This window comes from Oryzias latipes, chromosome 3 (genome assembly GCF_053564925.1).
Source record: "Oryzias latipes strain Hd-rR chromosome 3, Olatipes_Hd-rR_3.1".
Lineage (NCBI taxonomy): Eukaryota > Metazoa > Chordata > Actinopteri > Beloniformes > Adrianichthyidae > Oryzias > Oryzias latipes.
In genome coordinates this window covers 36,161,771-36,177,462 of record NC_136239.1, presented here as the reverse complement: position 1 = coordinate 36,177,462, position 15,692 = coordinate 36,161,771, and the positions used below count along the sequence as shown (strand labels likewise).

Genomic DNA, 15,692 nt, shown 5'->3' with positions numbered 1-15,692 from the left:
TTTTTATCTTAAATCCTAAAAACAAAAACAAATGTGGGGAAGAGCCACCTCCTCTCGGTGGGGATTCCCTAATTAAAGACTTTAAAGGGGATGTGACGCCTGTTTAGCGCCTCCTTGTTCCTCTGACAGCTGCAGGAAGCAGAGGCCAAATAAAAGCAAACATATAGAAAATGCAAAAACTGTGAGGTTTTTGATTATAAATAAAGTTTATTATGCTCATAGTAAAAAAAAAGCTTAATAAATACACAGATCTATGTACAAATACAAGTGAATTCATTCAAGAAAGTTTAGATTTTTTGTTCAGAGCAGATGTGGGAGGACAGACTTCAACACTGTCCTGAGAAGATCACAGCTGGATGTTGCTGCTGCTGAATCCAGAACTGAACTCCGTCTGAAGCCTGGAAATAGATTCAAGCAGAGAGGTTCAATAAATGTTCAATCAGAGGGGCAGAAATATTCATCTGACCAGGAACAGGGTTTACCTGGCTGGATTGCTGTGGCGAGGAGCGCTGCTCGTTCACGGTGCTGCAGCTCGTTTCCTGGGCGCCGTAGCTCGCTCTCTGCTGACCTTGGAGGTGTCCGAGGGCTTGGGTTGGCTCCAGGGATCTCCTCTGCTCCAGCACTTCCTCGCTGAGGCCCAGCTTGGCTGACAGGTAGGAGATATATCGAATGGTGAGACGCAGCGTCTCGATCTTGGTCAGGGTTTGACCCGCAGGAGCGACGGATGGAGGCAGGTACGTTCTGAGGTGATGAAGAGCTTTGGTCAGATCCCTCATCCGCAGTTTCTCCCGCTCGCTGGCAGTCTGGCGCTTCTTTCCCAGATACCTGGACCTAGATTTCTTTGCGGTGGGGCTGCTGGCAGAGGATAAGCTGGAAGGTGGCCCAGTCTGGCAGGTGAGATGAAGCTCTGCTGGGCTGCAGAAGAGAAAACTCTCCAGCACATCTTGTTCAGTCCCCACAGTCTGCAGGGAGGCAGGGGAGAAGCAGCAGGAGTCGACAGAGGAGGTGGGAGACAGGCTGCTGGCGGCACTGTGGTAACCAGCATCGGAGGACGGATCCGGACCCAGAGGTTTTTCCTGCAGAGACTCCCAATCAAACTGCAAAGGGTTCTCCTGGAACTGAAGGGGGAAGCAGAAGGACATCTCCATGGCGGCTGAAGCTGCAGAGGTCTGACACCAGAGTCTTTCCTGAGTGGGAAGAGGCAGAAAGGCTGCTGCATTTATGTAGTGGGAGGTGTGAGGTTGCACCTCCAGTGCTCACCTCAGGAACTCTGGGAGCAGGAGCGACACCCTTGGTCAGGGGGTCCCATGGGAAACTGGCACGTTTCTGGGCAAAGTGTGACCCAGCAGGCTGCACAGGCTTAAAAAAACGACACAGATCATGGGAGCGGGACCCCATGAACCAGAACCTGGACCAGGTCTGAGTCTGAACCCAAATCCCATCATCCTTGGGCCGGGGATATCCCAGTTCCTTTCAAATACACCATGACGACATCTCCTAAAGTCCTGGTTGATGTAATTCAGCAGCTAAAATGTGTCCATAGTTCTGTTCTGCTGGATTCCATTAAGGTAAAGTTGGAAGAAGTGTGCCGCGCCGGCTGGGAGGTGCGAGGAGTTTGCACCTTGGACTGTTTGGACAGCAGCTGCTCACCTTTGAGAGCCATGATGGAAGCACAAGAGTTCTGCAGTTTGTTCATTTTATGTGTCAAGCTAAAGGGCTTCAAGCAGCATGGGTTACTACGGTGGCCCTGAAGTCCAAATCACATCAACATATTACTCAACGTCGATTTGTGAACATATTAAAGAAATACAAGTAAAAAAACAACTTTACATTTTAGAAGAAAAAAACACATTAAAATGAAATGTTTAAAAAAATGAAACCAAATGGGAAATCTGAAAAGGGGATAAAACGTCCTCATCCAATCACTGATGCCCCATAATACCTACCTTTTCTGATTTCTTGTTTTGCTCCATTTTGTTTTAAATTTTTTTAGATTTTTGGAAATGACTTTTGCTTTCTGAAATGTTACCCTTCGGTTTCTTGAAATTTGTTTTGACTTCTAAAATGTATTTTTCTTTTTTGTGTTGCTTTTTTTTTAATTTGGACTTTAGGGCCACCGTATGTTCCAGACTCCAACATGCAAAACAAAACCTCAAATATGTTTCAAGCAGGAAGTTTTTAAAGTTCCGTTTTAGCAGGAATGTCAGGAATGGTGGTGCAGGACTAAAACTTGACATAAAAAGTGAACATGAAGTGGATTTAAAACACAAAACCGGAACCATAACACAACCAAAGAGGTGAAGATGAGCAAAGAACTGAAGAACGACCGAAGAGCATCAACTTTAATTTATCAATTTATCGATTGAAAACTGAAACCGGGTGTGACAGAAAGGAATGTTTTTGGCGACAACATTAACATAAGAAGAAACGTGAAAGACCTTTTCTAGAAGTCCCTGCAAGCATGGATCTACAACACACCTGCAGATTCAGCTCATTGTTTGTGTTTTTCTTAGCACGTGTGCTGTGGAGTCGAGTCCTGTGCAGCGTTCCCACAACCCGGCGCGTCGCATTTGTCTCCTGCTCTGCAGCAGAGGCAGCAGAAGGAAGTGCGAGGTTGTCCCTTCACCTCTGACATTCAAGGAAAACTTGCAGGAGAAATATTCTGAAGGCAAAGCTGGAGGTGACAGCACGCTTAAACCTCATACTAGTCACTGGATCGCTTTAACACTCTTTTTGTCTGAAATAGAAAAATATCTCCTTTAATTAAGATGAATTGACGGCTGTAATTTTTCCCTCGTCCTCCCTGGTTTCCTTCTTAATCCTCCTCTGTGCCGTCAGTGTTTACTCACATGTAATGAGTGAATAATCAGCATGTCGATGCTATCCCTTTCATCCCAAACTCTTGTACCTCAGAGAGTTTATTAGCTTAACTCTGATGAAAGACTTAAGTGGGGATATTAGGCTTTGTGCTGCATATCAAATGAACCCCACCGATGTGGCAAACCAAACACTCGGCCCATTTCTGCAGCCGCATATATGCAGATCCATGCTCCTCCATGAATACAAAAGTCCTCTCTGTTGGCTTTGGCAAATAATCAGGGCGGGAGGTGAGAGAAGGGGGAGAAAGGGGGAGTAGGATTGAGGTCTAGACTCACCGGTGCCAAAGGTGTGTGTGTTTGCCGCAGCCCATTGGCAGAGTGACGTTAAATAAACCAGAAAACCTGCAGCAGAGGCCGAACTTTGAAACAAACCTCACAGATTGACTGGGAGAAAAAAATATAGATTAAAACTAAAACAGCACCAAAGTCTTTGGGTCTTCTTGTTAAGATTCATAGATCTCACAAAAATAAATCTTTACTGACTCTAAAGACAGAGATACTTTGCCATTAACCCTTTTACTGTCATTAATTCACAACAAACCATTCGGACCAGGACTCCCCTTGATTTGGTATCACCTTGAACAAACAAACAAACAAACAAAAAAGAATGAAAACTATATCTTTGGAAATAACTTGAAGCGTGATCAGTAAAAGCTAAATCTCACTTTGGAGCTCTTAATTTGTAAAAAAAACACTTCAAATTCAACTTCTCCACAACCAATTCATACATTTTTTAAACTATATTTACTCAAAAAAACATGTTGCAATGGAAAGTGTTTATGTATTTTGTTTTGAAACTGCTGGGACTTTAAAAAAAAAGGACTTTTTAAATAATGGTTTTTATTTAGTACATAATATATTAGTAAAACCTGATTATTCCTTCAACCAGCTTTGAAGATCTATTTTTTTAAAATCTATCCTAAAAGTTTCCCTAGTTCTCTTTTAATTATGATTATGATTAAGAATCTGTCATGGGACATAGTTTCTGCAGAGCTGCAGTAGTTCATTAGAAATTCACCTCTGTGACTGTAAATCAGCCCTGATTTCCCATCATCCCTCTGTTTGTGTGAATTTGGGTTGGCGGCGTTTGATTGTTAAATTAACTGCAGAAAAGGAATGTTCCTCCATCGTGAAGTCATCATGAGTGGTTCTGAAAATGACGAGAAGCTGAGATCCTGTCTGTTTTTCCAGAAACTCTGCAGAAAATGCAGGTGGATGTCCTTCCTGCAGCAGAAAGTACAGAGTTTCCCCTGAAGTGTAGCCGTCTGCTACACTTCAGGGGAAACTCTGTACCTACCAGTGAAAGGACGACCTCTGTGCGTTTTGGACAAAAAGGTGGAGCAGAAGTTGGTTTCCACCTGTTTACCTAAATGCTGCAGAGTTCCTCCTTTTTTTTGTCTTCTTAGAATTTGAGTCACATAAAACCAAAAGGAACCAGGAGACCAGAAAGTCGGACCAGGATAGCAGTGAGGACCGGATCGCGTGGTGGGACTTCTTCTGGCTGTTTTCTTTTCTTCTTGTGCACAAAACCCAGGGTGAAGGTTTTTTTTTTTTAAGAACACCTTCATCACACTTGGAAGATTCCAACGTGATGGTAGACTTTATTTGAAATACTTCTTTGTGTATTTCTGTTTTATTTTGTAAAAATGTCTTCAAATGCTACAGAACCATTTCATTTAAATATCGGTTTCTATCTGATCAAAACCTGATCAGATTAAAAATCCAAAATACAAAGTAAGACTTTTTGACCAGCTTACATTTTCTTGACAAACATCACTTGAAATGGATTAACTTTTTATTATTGGGTTGTTTCTGTCAGCTCATCTTCTTTAAATTTCCACATCACACTTTGTCACATGTACATACGTACAGTATGTAGTGACATGTGTTACACAATTATCTAACAGAGAACGAGGCCTAAGAGCAGTAAGCATAAGAAGGTATAAAGTTAAGTTAAAAACAGCAATTTCAATAAAATATAAGAGTATATCACCTATTGTTTTTTTAGTAAACATAAAAAACAATAAATCTTTACGTCTTTTTTTACTTTTTCATGTTCACAAGTTAGTTTTTATCTTTTTTGTTGGACGTTTTATTGTGCCCAGTATTAATTTTGTTAGCATTTGTGAATTTGTTCAGCTTCCTGTCACTGCTGTCCCTCCCTATGCGTCTTTTTACTAAATTGTTTTCCATGTTTTAAGTTTGGATAACAATTTATTTGCATCTTTTTTTAAAGTTGTTAGCATTTTGTTTAAGCAGGAATTAAATATTTCAACCCAAAATAGTGAAAAGTAACTTTTGAAAACAGTTTTTTCCCAAAACATAAAACATATTGATCTTGATTAGATTTATTCCTCTTTCTTAGCTGCTTCTGCAGGTTTTTAATGTCGGCTTTCAATATTTAGGAACACAGACACACAGAAATAGTTCATTTGAGTGCACAAAAAAGTTAGATTTCTGCAAGAGTTTTTGAATTTTGTTTAAATTGTTTTTGCATTCTTTTTACATTTTTTTGTTAAAAACTTTGCTTTTCTAAATTTACTGGAGAAGATGAATCTGTGAACATGTTTTAAAAACATTAATCAAAACTAAAACAATCAGCAAATTCAATAAAGTCCTCCAGATCCTTTAATAGAGATCGTTTTTAGCATTAAATTATACAAGTTTATAACTTATTTCTATGAGTTCTCTTTTTTAATGATGAGATTTTGAGAAATATAATAACTTAGAATAGGATAAACAAGTTTTTTCTTGTTAATTGACATATTTCACATTTATCTGTAAAATAAATTCACAACTGGGATGTAACAAAAAATGTCACTTTTGCACAGTTGCCATGCAAAATTGTACCATGACTGTTTTGTACCTATCTGTAATACGCGTATTGAATACGCACATCATCAGACAAGCAGACAAGATTTCTCCTCAACCCACTCCTTTTCAAGCACACTGTATTGTTTTATGTCTTTTTAAACCACTGTTTTGATTCTCATTTGTGTTTGAAATCAACTGAAACTGAAACAACTGGAATGTAGGAAATTTTAGGAAATTTTTTTTTTCTCTTTATGTCACTTCCCTTTTTGACCAGCAGAGGCCGTCTGCTCCACACCGCATCATGGAGTTTATAAATGTTTCCCCTAAAACCTTTCAGCCCATTTGTAAAGTTCAACCAACATTGTTCATTTTATAAGTGAGAATAATGGAGAGTCAAGAGGATGACTCTAAATGAAACACAAATGGATTTATTTTGAGAGTTTATTATAAATACCGTGATAAGAAAATATAAAAATAGCTGTTAAACTATCAGTATTTACATAGAAAGTTTAGAGTGAGGGAATAAATAAAAGCTGTATAACTTGTTTTCAATAAATAAAGTTCACAGGGATGCAACAGGAACCGCAGCAGCGTCCGAAGTGGAGGAAAGTCTAACCCCAGTACTCTCTTGGAACCAGAGGAGTGCAGAAGTCTTTGCCGCACATCTGCAGGAGGAGAAAAAAGGTTTACATTTATGAAAATATATGTGTTTTTATAGTTTAAGTATCACTTGACATCAAGTCACAAACCTGGCAGGAGGCCTGGGAGGCAGGAGGTGTCTGTAGCTCTGCGCTGGTCCTCACGTTTCCCTGAACGCCCTCAGAGTTCTGCCTGCTGAACTGAGGTGCTCCAAAACTACATTCCCCAGAATGCATCACTGCATGCTGGCTGAAATGATGGAGCTGGTATAGGCTCTGGTTCAGGCTCTGGCTCTCCGCCCGTCCAGCTGCTGAGGCGTTCTGGAAGTAGCGGATGATGTCAGGAGAGGAGCTGGCGGATGTATCCGCCTGCTCCCTCCTCTGGAACAGCACCTCCTCGCTGAGGCCCAGCTGGGCGGACAGGTAGGAGATGTAGCGGATGGTGAGGCGCAACGTTTCTATCTTGGTCAGGGTTTGGCCTGCAGGAGCGACGGATGGCGGCAGGTAGGACCTGAGGTGATGAAGAGCCTTGGTCAGATCCCTCATCCTCAGCTTCTCCTTCTCGCTGGCGCTCTCCCTCTGCTTGCTGCGGATCCGGGAGGCTTGGCCCAGCTTCCGGCCACGTCCAGACGGGGAGCGGGGCGAGGACTTGAGGTTCTGGGAGTACGGGTTCTTCGCTGCCCTGGGAGTGGACTGTGACGGCTGCTGGTAGGAGGGGGAGAGGCTGGAGTCCATGGAGTAGACAGGAGACAGGGTTTCTGGAGAAGACGTGCTGGAGAGGTCCGTGTCGGAACACCACTGGTACTGCAGGCTGTAGTCAAGAAAAGGGACCGAGGAGGTATCCATGTTGTGAGGAGGAGCTCCACGGTCTGTTCTGGAAGGACAGAGGAGCTGGAAGCGCTGCTCAGCTCTCCTCCGCTTGGTTTATAAATCCAAGCCAGGCCACAGAGGTGTGAAGTGACACCTCTGCAGATTCTGCACTGTCTGCAGCAGAGGCCTCTGAGCGCACACATACACACAAACACAAAAAATACATACACACACTCTGGGAAAGCTTAGCTGCAGGAGTGGAAGTGTGAATTTTAACTCCTCCTCAAAACAATAAACATTTTTGCTTTTTGTTTTTTTGTTTGGAACGGACTGATTTCTTCTACATCTGCACAAACACATGAAAACTCTGCAAAAAAGTAACAAAAAAATAACCCTTCTGATGAGCCTGAACTCATCCTGATACAACGTTTCCCAAGAAAACAGGGAATCTTTACGGTTAATCCAACTGCTTAACCCTTGTGCTATCCTAGGCACTTTAACATTGGGAGTTGGGTCATCTAGACCCCACTAGACACTGCGCTACACCATTTTCTTCAATGATTTTTGTCCATGGATTACATGAAATCTTTCCACCTTTATCCACCTTTCTCATGGTAGGGAGAACACGTCAATGTAATCTAAGATAGCACAACGGTTAATAAAAAAAAAAGTTGAGTTTTTCTGGATTTCATTAGCTCTTAAAAAAGGAAGTTGGTGGGTTCAGAGGGTTTGTCCTTCAAATAGTAGCAGTTAGCCAAATTTAAATGTACTTTTTGCTCCATATTACACCAACCCTGAACCCGACCGCCTTTCCTAATTGTCTTTTCTTTCTTTTCTTTTATTTCTCACCCACACTATCCTTAACACAGCAAAAACTGAATCTTAAATAACTAAATAAAAATCACCTTTTTTCTATTTTGGAGGGGAAAGAATCATTTAGAAAGTTTTTCAAAAGCAAAATAGTCTTAGTTTGAGGAAACATGTCTTTGTGAATGGAATTTTTTTCTTTAAAAAAGAAAACTTTTTATCTTCATCTGGAGAGATGTTTGGATGTCAGCTGCTTGTGGGAAGAACACGGATGTCTTAAATGACTAAAAACCTGAGTGTAATGAGGCTTAATGAAGCTTAATGTTATCTAGTTAGAGCAGAGGCGTGATGGTTTCACACTGATGAGAACTTATGAGCCTGGAGGTGTCGCTTCACACCTCAGCTGTGAGAGCCAGGACTCCTGGACCCGTACCCTCCCTCTGCCTCCAACCCCGGAAGGAGTTTGGAGTCAATCGGATAAAAACAAACGTTGCATCTCCTCTCAGATGGTGAATTTGATCTGGTTCAGAGAAGACTCGGGTCTGTTTGAGTTCCCCCAATTCAGCTTCAGTCACTCCTCGTCTTGTTTGCTTTGCTCAGCGCCGGTTTTTGTTCCTGCATGTCTACATTCAGTGTCAAACATGCATCAAGAGTCTTTAGATTCCATCTTCACAGTTGATAATCCTGGTGAATTAGAATGATAAGTAAAAAATTAGCTTTTGCTGGAAGCTCTTCTGTAAGTTCTGGCTGCTCCTGGGTTCCTGCTGCAATAATGAATGAAATATGATCACGTATGGAAACAAATAAAGAGGTGTGATGCCAAGACCAGCACTTGAGTCAGGCGGGCTGAACCGGAGTTGAACCCACCGCTCGACCCTGCTGAGGTGAGGCTGTGGGAGCCAGGCCGGGAGTTTGGCACCTCTGGGGAGGACGCCCACCCACTGCAGGCTCTGTTTCTGGGGCGCTCGCCACCTGTCTGGGCCTCGCCGTGACCTCCAGAGAGCTCCCTCTGCTTGAAAACGTTTTAGGTGAGAGGAATGAGAGTCATCGCTCGGGAATGTTTGGGATTTTCTGTAGATGCAAATGCAAATCTGCATTACTTCATCATCAAGATTCAAAAGTTTAATGTCAGATACACACAAAAACTGCGAGCATCGATATTTTTACTTGCAAGTTCCTAAAGCTAACTGAAAAATACAAATAGATGGACAAAGTATAAATCAAAGCTGTGAGCGCCGTTTTGTAGTCCAAATTCATAAAAAATTCAACTTTTTATTTGTTTTTTAATTTTTTATATGGTTTAATCTCCATAGCAACCATTTGAATCAATGGTCGACCGGGAGTGACCAACAGGTCCATGTAATTTTTTTAAAATTCGGCAAAAATAAATTTTTGGATTTCCTTGGCAACTGAGGTTTTTTTGTTAACAACACCCACATTCCTTCTATGTTCATATCATATGTCATATCATTTCTTTCAGCTTGAGCCAATGATAAATGTCTCACATTTTCACAATATTCAGGTAAAAATGTGCGAGCTACATGGGAACGCCACTTTTGCTTGCAAGGCTTCCGCCATTCAAAGTCTACAACTCCCCAATAATGATCGAGGAGTCAGGAGATGATCAAAATCCCCAGGAGTTTTTGTAGAAGGTACTTAAGGTAATTTTTTTTTTATGGTGGCCTCTTTCCGTGGTCAAAGGTCAACAAAACTTTGCCTGTGGTTGTAGTCGTAAGCTCTTGTGTTGTGAGTTATTTCGTGGACCTAAGCCAAAACATAATTCCCAAAAAAAAGTAAATGTTTCAGAAAACAAAAGCAATTTCAAGATTTCAAAATGGAATTTTAAAAAACAAAACAAGAACGCGAAAAAGGTAGGTACTATAGGGCATTGCTGATTGGATGACGACGTCTGATTTTTGATATTTATGTTTTGTCAAATGCGTCTTATGTGTCAGCATATTAATAATAGTTTTATGATCAGTATAGAGCAGATCAAGTATTGCTCTAATCAGCGATGTCCCATGTACATACTTTATGTGGTTTCTGTAAAAAAGAAAAAAAAAATGTCAGAAAGTTGGAGTCATTTCCAGAAATCAAAATAAGATGTTAAAAAAACAAAACACAAAAGATATTGGAAAAGGAAGGTTCAATGGGACATCACTGTCTGAATGAAGATGTTTGTCCATCATTTCAACATTTCTGGAAATTACTTTTGTTTTACAAAACTTTCATATTTATTTTGTTTCTTTTCTTTTTTTGATATTGTGTTTTGGTTTCTGGAATTTTCTAAAATGTTGCTGTTGACCTTTGGACATATCCTCTCAGGGGTCTCCACAGCAATCAGCTTTCACTGATTTGAGAAAGTACGGTTGTTGTTTTTTTATTTGTGTTGCTTTTTTAATTGTTGTTGTGATCTTTAATATGTTTTTGCGTTGTGTAGTTTGTTAGTGTGTTTTGCACTTCAGGGCCACCGTACAAACTCTTTGGAATGGACAAAACCTTCATCTTTGTTTGTTTCCAGCCGTTTTTGGTGCAGCTTTGCATTCAAATCAGGTTCCTTTTAAGGTCTGTCCCTCAAAAGTCATGTAAATAAACAAGACTTTCCCTATCTGCGGGCAAAAAAACATCCAAACTTCAAGTTGGACAATCAGTGTCAGCCTAAACTTTAGACACATTCCACAAGACATCTGAGAAAAGAAAGTAGTGCAGGGTAGACAACAGGTGCTTTCAAAATAAGACTCCTGGGGTTTTTTACAGAAAGCAGGTTATGCTAGCTCCCACGGTAAGCTTGAGGCTAAGGAAGCGGATAACCTCAGCTTTCGGTTCCAGAAATGGAGATGTGTTTCAGGGTATGTCAAGTTGCCATAGCAACTTGACATACAACAATGCTCAACATAACCTGGTCTGGAGCAGGTTTAGTTGAAGGTTAGTTTGTTTACAGAGAGGTGAAGCATCATGGCGTGTCCATTGGAAGATGATTTAGTGGATGAAGAAGCTCAGATAATTTTTTTTCCACCATGAGAGGGTGATAAGACCACATATGGATGTTGGAAAAATAAACTTTTTTACTTTGATCTAACTTAATAATTTGCTTTAGTTAAGATAAATCTATTCTTTTTAGTTAAGTCAGCTTAAAAAATAACATAGTTTTCAGACAGTTATTTTACTTTCATTCAAATTAATTCAATTAAGTAGGTGTAACTTTGGTGCTGCAATTAGATCAGCACCGCAAGGAATTGTGGGATACCATTCCCTTTGCCTGTCTGGACGGATTTGGGTTTGAGTGTGGGTTTTTGACCAAATGTGTTTAGTTGTTTAGCTGTTTTACTGTGTTTTGTCTAGTAATTTTTCCTGTTATGTTTAATTCTTTCTGCACTATGAGTGAGAGAGAGGGAGAGGATGATGAGTTTATTCAGCACTACTAGTGCTGAATCTCTTGCATTCTTCATATTGCAAATCCACATTAAATCATTCATTTTATTGTTATAAAAATGAGAAAATCTGCAGCCTCAAACTTAGACATATGAGAGTTCAAGAAGTACAATAAATTAAGATGGAAAAACATTTAATTGAACTGGAGTAATATGACATTTAGTTAGATAGATATGTAAATTTGAGTTGTAAAACAGTTATTGAGTTGGATAGACGTAAGAAATTTTAGGTTAAATAAATTTAATTCAATTACTTGTTACCAATTGAATCAGTTCGTTTGAGTTGGATAATTCATTTATATATATATATGCGTCACAATGAAGATAGAAATAAGATCAGAAACTTGTGCGTTTACTTTGTCCATTATTTTTCTCCAAGCAGAAACTCTTTCTCTTGATGATGCAGCCGTGTTACTTTTTAATGGTCTTATAATCTTCAAACCACGTCATTAATCTCCGACTCCATCTCACTGAAGTATAGCGCTCTCTTTATTTCTCCACGCATTTCCATGGCGACTCGGGAAATCGTTTATCCATTGAGAATTTCTTTATGTACTTGCCATGAACGTGCATTAACCCAAGTGGAGCGTAATTACGCTAACTCATATCCGGTCTTTTGGAACCGACATACCCAGAGTAAGCAAGTTCAGGCGGATTTCAGTCAGAGTTCATGATTAAAGTCAGGGTAGTTTTACAGTTTTTCTCAGTCGCTTTAGTACAATTCTCAGATCAGAATTGAAGTTTGCAAATACGTGTGTGCATTTCTCAAAAAAATTTGTACAAACAGCAAAACACTATGGATTTCTTGTAAAAGCCTGTAACTTGCTCAAAATCTTTAGTTCATCTCTCAAAACTAAGTCTTTATGTCATTGAACATGTCAGTGCCATCAGAATGTCAAGTCATTGTGTCATTGTCTACGAACAAGACAGTCAAATGACTTAGTCATGTTGTCAATGTAACTGTGTGCTTTAGAGGGAGGTTCTGATGTGAACTATGGCTAAAGTTTTAATGACAATTATTGTAAAATGTAAGTTACACATTTTTTGTTTGATTGCAAGAGACTGGACAAGATTCACATTTACAGTTTTACTGTTCATTTTGTAATTTGTTGGCCGCCCATGTCATACCAACATAGAAAAAACTCACTGCAAACAGTAACACAAAGGGAGAAAAAAGATAGGACAATAATCAACAGTACAGGCAGTGCAGTAGGAATTGGTGTGGTCTTCCTACACCTCTTGTCGTTCCTGTATGTTAGGCCACAAATTCTCATCCACATCACAGCGAATATCCTCTCTTGCAATGCAGCGAAATATGTTTGTCACATTATGACAACTTGGTCAACCATTTTGCAGTTAATGACTTATACGATGAACTAATGACTAGGTGTTTTGAGGAGTAAGACTATTGTACAGTGAACTATATAATACATTTTGATCAACATGACATAAACAATTGATAATGTAGCAAAGAGCAGAGAATTGTACATAATCATTTGCATAGATGTACCAAAGCAATTGCAACTTGTTCAAAGAAGTGAGAAACGGCTTAAATGATGTGCACAAGGGACATCATGATGTGAAGATTGAACAAATACTTTTGGGAATTTCATTCTGATCTGAGAATTGTACTAAAGCGACTGAGAAAAACTGTAACATGCTTCCTGGAATACCCCCCTCATCTCCATGCAGGAATGTCTGAGGAAAGCAGAAAAGAAACAAATGACGGGAAGGCAAAGATCTGATGAAGTGCAAACCCAATCAGGAGGTTCCTGCACTGAGGGAAGCAATCATGGAGAACAGCAGGTGAGGTAATCAGCAGCTGAGAACTCGGATGAAACTCTAGCGGGAAACTGAGCTCCTGCCTGACAAGAGAGATGCCAAATGTTGGCCAGATCACCTTTCCTTAAAACAACTGGACGCAGTTTCCAGAAGCGATTTGTAAATACTTTTTTTAAATGCTGAAAAAAACAAACAAAAACAAAAAATCGCTGCACAGACTGGAGGCTGATGGAAGGAGTCCAGGAACAACGCAGCTTTTCATTCTTCCTGCTGCTCCACCACCAGTTCTCAGGCACGTTTAACGGCACATCATCTGTAACAAACCTTTAGCTTCCAGTGAAGAAATTAGTTTATTTATCTGATGACACAGAACCGAGCTTCGGACAGATTCACTCAAGCTGGAATCTCCAACAAATGATTTTTTGATTCTTTTCAAAGTTTTGAATTTCATTTTGACACGTTTGTGAGGCTCGGGATGCTCTCATTGATGGACAAACAGCTTTTAGGAAAGAAAAGCGTCAGTACTTTTAAAGAAACTCAGCCTTTGAGATGAGTCAAGAGTTAAAAACAAATTTCTGCAGGTTTGGGACTCCAAAAAACAAAACAAAACAAAAAAAAAACACAGTAAGAGCCCTTCATCATGGAGAAAAATGGGAACCCCAAAGAACCTTCTCAGGAGAGACTGACCAACCTAAAGACTCGAAGAAACAAGTCGTCCAGGAGCTCACAAAAGAAGCAAAACCAAGAGTTTGTGATTCAACAATGAGGAAGAGACTTTTGGAGATAAATAGATCCATGAGAGAGAAACCCTGACAAGCCAAAACAAGACAAGTTTGGCTTAAAAACTGACAACGTTCTTCTTCTCAATATTTGCCTTTTGGCTGCTCCCTTTAGGTGGCGCCAGAGCAAATCCTCCACCTTCTCTCCTCTGCATTCTCCTTCTTCACACCAACCACCTTTATGTCCTCCTCTGCTGCTTTCATGAACCTCCTCTTTGATATGATGTCAGCCTCTTTTTACCAACTGTCCTCCTTTTCAGCACTGTCTTTTCTTCTGCATTCCTGTCCTGACCACCAAACATCTGTTTCCTTCACCCACTTGTCCATTAGGCTACGTTCACCCTGCAGGCTGAAACGACCCAATTCTGATTTTTTTGCCCCCATGCGACCTGTATCTGTTGTTGACATCCATTGTTAAGGTTAGCTACTTCCGCAAAAACAATGAGTTACGTTGTTCACCGTTGAGTACTCTTCTGCGCATGAGGGTCACTTCTGGGTCATTTCACGTTCACACAGGAGATCATAAAAATTCGCATTTAATTGGAAATGTGAACGGCTTTGCAAAAAAATCTGATTTTTTGAAAACATAGGAATTGAGCATTAAGCCCTGCAGTGTGAACGTAGCCTTAGTCTGGTCCCATCACTGCTCTCCTTTAGATATATCCTGGATCTTCTTGTCCAACTCCCCAGAATTAACCCCAGAATTCCGATTCGGCCTTAAAGTCCCACTCTGATCATCTTTTGATATATTTTCACTAGCTTACAGCCCCAATTTAACAGTACCGGTGCAACAAAAACAGCGACCAATATTTAAGCTATCCAGCCGTACAAATAGATAGATAGATAGATAGATAGATAGATAGATAGATAGATAGATAGATAGATAGATAGATAGATAGATAGATAGATAGATAGATAGATAGATAGATAGATAGATAGATAGATAGATAGATAGATAGATAGATTCAGTGTCACATGGTGACAGGTGGATGAACTCCTCTGTCTACCTCTGGTTGACCCCTCCAGTTCCAGCGATGTTTCACACCTCGGGTGTAAAATGTGCCCCCCCCCCCCCCCCATACTCTCCCCCCAAAACCACACGTTGACATGGATGAAACCACAGAAAGTCTCACGATGCATTTCCAGCATTAATAAACTCTCCCTGCGGTCTCATCTAGCTTTACATCTGTCCGCTCTTTCTTCATCTCAGTAACTCAGTCTTTAATAGTTGTTTTTGTGGAAAATTATTTCCCTTTTCTGTAGTTTTTAACACTTGTTTCTAATAGAATTTTTATTTTATTTTAATGACTGATGTAGTAGTTTTAAATTAGTTGTAATTTGTTGTTTTTAATGACCAAATGATGCATGTTTTCTTTATTATTTATGACTTATTAATATATTATTTTTAATGACTAAACACTTTACTGTTTATCAGTCACAAATTGACAAGCTGTGAACACTTTTCTTTCTTTCAGTGACCGATTTGTCAGAGACCCATTCTTGTTCAGATCCCTTTTTTTCGACATGTTCTTGATAATCCTCATTTTTTGTTATATCCTTTCTTTCTTGCAAGTTATTTAAGTTCTAATCTGACCAATCGGGGGCTTCAATAAAAGCATGTGAACTCACCTCAAACGTTCAAAGATTTGATTGACAGATCCTCCTTTCAAGTGTGCTTTCAAGTGTTAGAGGTGTGAACTTCCAACAAGCTCACACCTGATTGGCGAGAGAGGTTGCCATAGAGGCAAGGAC

At 40.0% G+C, this 15,692-nt stretch overlaps 2 protein-coding genes across 2 annotated transcripts; both read right to left on the bottom strand.

Moving 5' to 3' along the window:
- Positions 1 to 224: 224 nt before the first annotated feature.
- On the bottom strand, positions 225 to 1,275 carry mesp. The gene is made up of 2 exons (XM_004067463.3): positions 483 to 1,275; positions 225 to 398 (listed from the first exon to the last, which is right to left on the bottom strand). The coding sequence occupies exons 1-2, from the start codon at positions 1,146 to 1,148 to the stop codon at positions 327 to 329; spliced, it is 738 nt and encodes a 245-aa protein (XP_004067511.1). The 5' UTR covers positions 1,149 to 1,275; the 3' UTR covers positions 225 to 326.
- Positions 1,276 to 6,188: 4,913 nt separating this feature from the next.
- Positions 6,189 to 7,217, bottom strand: LOC101162828 (uncharacterized). Its single transcript, XM_004067517.4, has 2 exons — positions 6,443 to 7,217; positions 6,189 to 6,358 (listed from the first exon to the last, which is right to left on the bottom strand). Exons 1-2 carry the CDS (start codon positions 7,175 to 7,177, stop codon positions 6,305 to 6,307), a joined length of 789 nt encoding a protein of 262 aa, XP_004067565.1. The 5' UTR covers positions 7,178 to 7,217; the 3' UTR covers positions 6,189 to 6,304.
- Positions 7,218 to 15,692: the final 8,475 nt, after the last annotated feature.